Source organism: Arachis duranensis, chromosome 6, assembly GCF_000817695.3.
Source record: "Arachis duranensis cultivar V14167 chromosome 6, aradu.V14167.gnm2.J7QH, whole genome shotgun sequence".
Classification (NCBI taxonomy): Eukaryota; Viridiplantae; Streptophyta; class Magnoliopsida; order Fabales; family Fabaceae; genus Arachis; species Arachis duranensis.
Window position 1 is genome coordinate 92,037,287 of NC_029777.3, and position 9,042 is coordinate 92,046,328.

General features: G+C 29.5%; 1 protein-coding gene across 1 annotated transcript; it reads left to right on the forward strand.

Annotated features, from left to right (window-relative positions):
- Window positions 1–6,219: 6,219 nt before the first annotated feature.
- Window positions 6,220–7,409, forward strand: LOC107494587 (uncharacterized). Its single transcript, XM_016115634.1, has 4 exons — window positions 6,220–6,256; window positions 6,366–6,430; window positions 6,552–6,622; window positions 6,926–7,409. The coding sequence occupies exons 1-4, from the start codon at window positions 6,220–6,222 to the stop codon at window positions 7,407–7,409; spliced, it is 657 nt and encodes a 218-aa protein (XP_015971120.1).
- Window positions 7,410–9,042: the final 1,633 nt, after the last annotated feature.

Below are 9,042 nucleotides of genomic sequence, written 5' to 3' on the forward strand. Positions count from 1 at the left end.
TTATGAATGAATTACAAATTATTGTTTTCCTATCACATGATGTATTGATTATTATATTCCAAACTTTGCTCTCCTACAAGTTTCCTTGATCTAAGATTGCAAATGTAATTTTTCAGTAAAAGGTATTACAAGCAAAAAAGAATAAAAAAAGTATGGGAACGTTCCAAACATAATTATCCTACTCTAAATAAAGATGATTAATTGTAGAATATTAATTTCTTATTTACATCATAAAATACTTTTCACATTTCCGCTAACCTATTTTTCTTCAGTTTTCAAACACTCCTAATGTACTCTGCATATATAACAATTTTGAATTTCATGTACCTCAAGTTTAGTGTGTTATTTTAACTTCTTATCAATGGACAATGAAAATTCAAGGATAAATCAAGACTTGCAAGAATTAGGCATAGAATAATTTTGGATAGCCAAAGAAGAAGAAAAAGAACAAGTCTTTGTTTATTACAAGCGGCACCTCAAGGTAATCACCATTCATAATTATCTCATCCCAGTTCTTTCATGACATTTTTCTTTCTGTTTTGTAATACTCCATTCTTTTCAAACATTAATTATTTTAAGACACCTACAATGGAGCAAAGAGAAAAAATATTGCCAAAGAGAGTTTTGCGGCCAGTAGCAGCTCATATAATCAAACTCTCTTGATTAACAACTCAATATGAACACAAAATGAGAGAAACAAAAATTTATTGCATGCAATGCGGCCAGATTCAGTTAGCATAAGGACTCCATTAACAAATGTTACAAGTAAGTTAATTGAATTTTCGTTATTTGGAATGTGTTTCTTTATTAACGTGTCTACCAATCATAATATTAGAAAATTTTTCAGATGTGATTTGTATTACGATCTGTATTATTTTTGACCATGTTTCATTATAATAAAATTAAAAAATACGTATTCTATGTTCCTAATTCTTTAGTAGTAATTCTCTACCTAATTTATTTTACTCATAATATAATAGAGGAAAACTAAATTATCACAAAATTATTGTTGTTATTTTTTTATATTTTGCTATAAAACGATGAAAGCATGAATATGTATCAATATTAAAAACCTAGGAAACCTTGAACTATAGACATCATTTTATTAACAAGACAATTAGAACAACTCTTATTACATGTATTTTACTTTTTTCACCCCAAAGAGACATCAGGCATTCCCTTCGTCCTCCCAAAAGTAGCAGGATTGCGTGCGACTTCAGCTTCTTCCTTTTAGAAAGAAATTATACCGAATACATTTCTCGTGTACCTTTTATTTTGATTTTGTGAATGCATTAGAAAATTGATACTCAACTAGCCTTATGATCTCATTTCTACCTTGAACCCACTATCCGTGGGAATTCTATAATCTCATTTAATCCTCCAACCAACTATTATGATGATGATGATGATGATGTGCTAGGGTACTATAATATTCTTTTTCCTTTTTGCTACTTACTTTCAGATTTAGTGAATGAAAAACCTCCCACTCCTTTGCTCTCAATTGGAAACTCTAGACGTGTACGAAAAAACATAATTCAAACACTAATTACAGTAACAGTTAATTCAGAAAAGAACACCGATAGTATAAAAAATTCTGATGTGTGGTGATTGTCAATGTTCTTCGATTCTTCAATTAACTACTGTGCCAGTTTTTGAAAATTTATCAAACAGGTACATGTGAAAATTACATTCTCTCTCTCTTTACACACACATACACACACACATATAACCTTATCTATTTCAACATTTGTTTGCTGTTTTCTTGTTAGAAAAAATGCTAATGGCATTAGGATAGCCATTGGAAAGACAGTGATAAAAAATTCACAAGTTATAAAGTCTGTCACGAAGAGTGAAAATGAATTGTTTAGAGACTCTCGACATTGCATTGGTGAATCATCAATTCAAGCAACCAGAATTTATAACATTGATCCTCTTAGAGATTATGAAGGTCCACATCTATGTTTTTGTTTTATTCTTGATAAAGTTGGAATTAATTTCTAATTCTATTTTTTTCTACAAAAAATGTGAGAATTTGAATTTTTGTTAATTCATTGATATAGTTTATCTCAATATAGTGATCGAAGTCGTTGATGATATCAATTATGAACCAGAAGATATTGAAATACCACATGAGTATAATGATCTAAACCCAATAGATGAAGAAGGTATTGATGTATTCTTTTCTTTTTTATTTTTAAATATAACTTCACCACTATATGTATATGCAAAGCTAAATCTCAAGAATTTTGGACAACAATTAACTATTGTAATTTTCATTTAGATACATTAGACCTTGGAGATCCCATATACCAATGCCTATATTGTCAAGCCTTGATGTGGCTAGTTGAATGCTTGGGAAAGTCAAGAGGTAGCTCCAATCCTGTAATTTCTTTATGTTGTATAGAAGAAAAGGTTGAATTGCCTTTTCTAAAGCATCCACCTCAAACACTGCAAGAGTTACATAGTGGAACAGAGAAAAAAAGCAAATACTTTTTTAAAAACATAAGGGCTTTCAATGGAATGTTTGCATTCCCTTCTATGGCAGGAAGAGTTGACCATTCCATTAACAAAGGTGGTGCACCTCCTATTTTTCGCATCGGAGGTCAAAATTGTCATCGTATTGGCAGTTTACTACCACCAGAAAGTGAGAAGCCAAAATTTTCCTGGCTATACATTTCTGATACTGAGAATGAGATTACAAACCGCATGGAATCATTTAGGTAATTGTTTGACTCATGCGTATAATTCATCTATTGCTTAACTTTATCTAAAGCGCTAATTATATTAATATATTATTAGGAATTAAATTCTCATGTGATCTTCTCGATGCTTAACAAATGAATCGAAAGTTCTTATATATTGTTTATTTATTAACAGGTCAAACATCGATTCAAACTTGATGGAAACTGAAATAATTTCATCCTTAAAAGTCATGATGGATGAAAATAATGTCCTAGCAAAGGCATTTCGTTTAGCTTGGGATAAACACCAAGTTGATGGCTCCATTGATGTTAAGTTGCGGTTAATAACCAGAAATACTGATGCAAGGACATATAATTTGCCAATAGCATCTGAGGTTGCTGCACTGATAGTTGGAGATATTGATAAGAACGGGGTTAATAGAGATATAATAATTGAGACAAATTCAAGAATGTTGCAGATGATAGAAATAGTACATCCAATGTAACTTGCTCTTCAATATCCTTTGTGGTTTCCATACGGTGAGGATGGTTACAGATTACATATAGCTACTTCTTGTCGACCAAATGTCAGAAAAACTGAGAAAAGACCAACAATAAGCATAAGGGACTTCTTTGCATATAGACTTCAAAAAAGGACTAACGAGTCTCAAATCCTTTTGCTTTAAAAAAGATTACTACAACAATTCATAGTAGATGCCTACACTATGGTTGAGTCAGAACGGCTTTTATACTTGTGATTGAAACAACCAAACTTGTGGCTAGGCAAGTTCAAGCAATTGCATGAGTGTATGGTTCGTGGTGAAACTAACGCCATTAACACCGGTCAAAGAATTATTCTCCCAAAAAGCTTTACCGGTGGTTCAAGGTACATGTTCAATAATTGCAAAGATGCTTTTGTAATATGTAAATATGCTAGATATCCAAGTTATTTTATCACTATGACATGTGATCCAGAATGGAATGAAATAAAAAGAGAGGTAACACCCCAAGGACTCCATGCAGAAGATAGGTCAGACATCTTATGTAGAATATTTAAGTTGAAGGTTGATAAATTAATTAGGGCATTGAAGAAAGGAACATTCTTTGGAAAAATTATTGGATGTAAGTATAACTAATCTTTTTACGAGTTTTTATTTATTTTATCTAAATTATCTATCATACACTCATTATATAGTATACTATCAGTATTAAAAAATGATTATGTAATAGAACATTTATATAGTATGCTTATTGGATAGTACACTATCTTGAGTGTATTACAGTATATTTATATAGTTTTTATTATCTCGAACTCATTGTATAGTACACTTATATGGTTTTATATGATTTTGTTTTAGCATAATTTTTTCAATTTACTTTATCATGCTTATTTGCACTACACGCTTAGTTTTGTATAGTTTAGTTGTACACGTAACAATTATTTTTTTATAGAATCAACTATTTTTTAAATCACATTATCTAACTTATTTGTAATATACTTAGTTTTATATGCTTTAGATTTTCGCATAAATCTTTACTTACTTTGTCCAAATTAATAATAATATCATATCTTTTTAAATTTGCAGATTGTCTAACCATAGAGTTTCAGAAGAGATGTTTACCTCACATCCATCTTCTTTTATTCATGCATCCAGAATCAAAGCAACAAACTGTTGACGACATAGATAAGGTTATTAAGAAAGAGATTCCAGATAAGAGGGAAAATCCAAAATTGTATGCTGCTGTTGAGAAATATATGGTTCATGGTCCATGCGGTCATTTAAATAGTAAGAGCTAATGCATGATCAATGGTAAAATGCTCAAAGTTTTTTCCCAAAGCATTTAGAGATAGGACAATTATTGACGAAGCAGGCTTTCCAAGATATCAAAGAAGAGATAATGGATGAACTGTATCAAAGAAAATTGTGGAGGTTGACAACTCTTTCATAGTTCCATACAATGTCGGTCTTCTTCTAAAATTTAGATGTCACATCAATATTGAGTATACTTGCCAAACTTCATCAATCAAATATATGTTCAAGTATTTTCACAAGGTTAATGACAGGATGACAACTACATTTTATCAAAACAATGGATCTCAGGTAGATAAAAAATATAATTATTATGATTGTAGATATATATCAGCATGTGAAGCTACATGGAGATTATTTGGTTATCCTATTCAAATGAAAGAACCAGTAGTAATAAATTGCCATTCCATCTTCCTGATGATATGCCAATTGTCTACAAAGATACTGATACAATTCAGTCGTTGTTGAAATTTCTTTTTTCAAGAAAACTATGTTGATTGGAATTTCTTTTTTCAAGAAATCTATGTTGATTGGATGGTTCAAAGAAAATGAAGAGCATATTAATGCAAGAAATCTGACTTATTATGAGTTTCTGACAAAATTTGTTTGGAATGGAAAACGTCATATGTGGACTCATAGAAAGCAAGGGTATGCCATAGGAAGGATATCTCAAATACCACTAATGAATAAAGAAGATTACTATCTAAGGCTACTTGTGAACATTCAAAAGGGATGCACGAGTTTCAATGATTTAAGAACAGTTGATGGTGTGGTTTATAACTCCTTCAAAAATGCATGCTATGCACTTGGACTGTTGCAGGATGATAGAAAATTCATTGACGCAATCTCTAAAGCAGGAACATGGCACTTGGCAACTTTTTTAAGGAGACTTTTTATTGTTCTAATAACATCAAATAACATGAGTAGACCAGAGTTTGTTTGGAAAAAGACTTAGAACTTTCTTTCTGATGACGTACTATACGAACAAAGAAAATTACTGCAAATAGAAGGTAACTATAGTTTATTATGAAAATTTTTTGCCATTGTAAAATTCAACTTAGGCTATAATTATAACAAAACTTGGATAAGGGATGTTCAGAGTAATTAAATATAAACAATAATGCCTTTTTTGGGAGTAAAATTATCATACATATGTTTCAATTATTTATTGGTGTTCATTTTAACTTTTTCTCTTTTTCTGATAATATTTTGGAAATATAACAAAAATAAGTATATCTTAGTTTCATACTTGTTTTACTTCCTTTTCGTAATACTTATTTTGATTTATTGCCATAAAATGTATCTACTACATCTAAGAAACCATAACTAAATTCACATATTTTGAATACTTGCATTTGCATCGGTTGTCTGTGTGCTTTTTTTTAATATTATAGTGATTTTGATATCCATGTTAATCACAACAATAATTTTTAAAAGAGTATGTTACTAATGAAGTATTCTTTAAACAAAAAATAAAGAGTGTTATTTATTATTCAACAATGTATTTCAAATTTTTTTACTAGAGACTTATTTAATATTTTTTAATTAATTATGTTATTTTAAATTAAAAAAATACAGATTTGATGATGTGAGAAGTCCAAATAAAAAATATTGCACTTACAAAAATTGAAGAGTTGCTCTAGTCAAATGGCAAGTCATTGAAAGAATATTGTAGAATGCCATATCCTCCAGAAAATTTGGTGTCCAACTTAGAAGATAGAATTATAATGGAAGAATTGAACTTTGATGTTAATGCTCTTGCGAGTGAACTAAGTGGGTATTTAGAGAAATTAACTGATGAGTAGAAATTTACATACGATCAAATAATGGGTGCTGTTAGCGGTAATATGGGTGGACTTTTATTCTTATATAGTCAAGGTGGTTGTGGAAAAATATTCTTATGGTCAACTATATCATGCTCAATTAGGTCTAAAGGAGGTATAGTTTTAAATGTTGTTTCGAGTGGAATTGCTGGACTTCTGTTGCCTAATGGAAGAAACATTCAAGGTTTAAAATTCTTTTGACCATAAATAAAGATTCTTTGTGTAACATTAAACAGGGAAGTCCTCTTGCAAAGTTAATAACTAAGGCCAAATTAATCATATGGGATGAAGCTCTAATGATAAGTAGGTATTGTTACGAAACTTTAGACAAATGTCTCAGAGGCATTTTGAGATGCTCATATTAGTATAATACTCATTTGCCATTTGGAGGTAAAGTTGTTGTCTTCGGAGGAGATTTTAGACAAATTTTACCTGTGATTTTCAAAGGCTCAAGGCAAGATATAATTCAGTCTTCTATTAATTCTTCATATTTGTGGCATAACTGTAAGGTTCTAAAACTTACAAAAAACATGAGATTGTCACTAGGTGAAAATAGCAACATATAAGAACTCAAGAATTTTGCAGAATGACTACTCAAAATTGGTGATAGTTTAGCTGGTGATACAACAGATGGTGAATCGATCGTTCATATACCATATAACATTTTGGTTAAGAACTCTGAGACAGCTTTGGATGACCTCATTGATTTTGTATATCCAGATATGTTATCCAATTTATCTGTTGAAAATTATTTCAATGATAGAGCAATTCGTGCACCAACTCTGGATTGTGTCACTGACGTCAATAACAAGATGACTGCAAGGTTACTTGGACAAGAAAGAGTTTACTTAAATTTTGACTCTGTGTGTGCTGAGGAGGAAAATATGGAATTTGACTTAGATGCTTTTTCACCAGAGATTCTAAATGGAATAAATTGTTTAGGTGTACCACCACACAAGTTGATCGTGAAGGTTGGCGCTCTTGTTATGTTGTTGGGGAATATAGACCAAACTAATGGTTTGTGCAATGAAACGAGAATGCAAGTTAAAAGAATGGGAAACCATGTGATAAAATGCAAGACTTTTAACTGGTAACAAAGTTGAAATTATTGTTCTTATCCAAGACGGAATCTAATTCCAAATAACAAAACATTACCCGGTCAGGTTTTAAAGAAGACAATTTTTAATTATAATGTTATTTGCAATGACAATAAATAAGTCTCAGGGACAAACTTTATCAAAAGTTAGAATATACCTTCCAAGGCCAGTTTTCACCTATAGTTAATTGCATGTTGCATTATCAAGAATAAAGAGTAAAGATGGTTTACGAGTGATGTTGCAAGATCACAGACACTTGAAAAATAACTGCATGATAAATGTGGTATATAGAGAAATTTTTGAGTGCTTATAATAAAAAGGTAATTTCTAATTCTCTTAATCAAATTTATTAAATTTATAACTATCAATTAAAAAAAATGACAAATTATAGGTGCTAATAGGTAATACATTTTTATTCTACATTTATAGTTTGAGAATATATTATAAAAATCTATATTATTTTATTCTTTTGACAAACTATTTTAAAATTATGTTAATCATATAATTTTGTATACTAATATTGATATAATATTGTTTTAGGTATATGTTTAGCAAACATAAAAAAAGAGTGTTGAATTATTTTTTTAATGAGTTTAAATTATTTGTTGTTTATTGGAGAATTTTGTGCATTAGAATTCTCTAATAATTTATTATTTATTTTGAATTAATTTTAATATGTCCTTATTTGACAATAAAACAACATATAAAAATTTGTTAGTAGGTTTAAATATTACTAAATTATTTATAGTCATATTAAGTATATGTGTCTAATTTAATAAAAAAATATTTTTAAAATTAATTAATAACTATTTTAAAATTGATATATTTAACAGTAAATTAAAAAGATAAATAAATAATATATAATATATTAATTTTTTATTAATTAAATTATTATAATTTAAATTAATTTTAATAAGAATAACTTAAAATTATAATTATAATTTTATGTATGGATTATTACGATATAACAAGGTAATTACCCGTGCCATGCACGCGATACAGTTGAAATTATAATTTTAATTTTTTAAATTAATTTGAATTACAATAATTTGATTAATAAAAAAATATGTTATGCATTGTTTGATTTTTTTAATCTAGTGTTAATTGGATTAACTCTAAAATAGTTATTAATCGGTTTTAATAATCTAATTTTTTCAATAAATCAGACATATATATTGAATGTGATCATAAATATAATATAGTAATTAGGGGTGTAATCGGCTCGGTTCGGTTCGGTTTTGGACCGAAAACCAACCGAACCGACCTGATCGGTTCTTCAAAGAGACCAACCGTTCGGTTGGCTGCAGTTTGAGCAACCGAACCGAACCGAACCGAACCAACAGCGGTTTGGTTCGGTCGGTTTTTTCGGTTTTTTTACACCTACTTATCTGAATTTAAAATGCCATAAAATAAAATTTAAAACCTTCAATAAACTAGAAAAACAAGAATTTATCACATCCAAATCCAATACAAATTCAACTTAATTAAACATAAAACAAAGACAATTAAAAATGTCTAGCAAAACAACAAGGTTAAAGGGTAAATGTGTAAAAACAAGGTTTCTTAACTAATATTTCGGTTCGGTTCGGTTCGGTTCGATTTTTACTGAGCCAATCGAAAACCGAACCGA

Coding starts and splice junctions, on each gene's coding strand:
- LOC107494587 (XM_016115634.1), top strand. CDS start 6,220: ATGGAAGAATTGAACTTTGATGTTAATGCTCTTGCGA. Junction 6,257..6,365: donor TGATGTTAATGCTCTTGCGA/GTGAACTAAGTG, acceptor ATTCTTATATAG/TCAAGGTGGTTGTGGAAAAA. Junction 6,623..6,925: donor GAAGCTCTAATGATAAGTAG/GTATTGTTACGA, acceptor AATTGGTGATAG/TTTAGCTGGTGATACAACAG.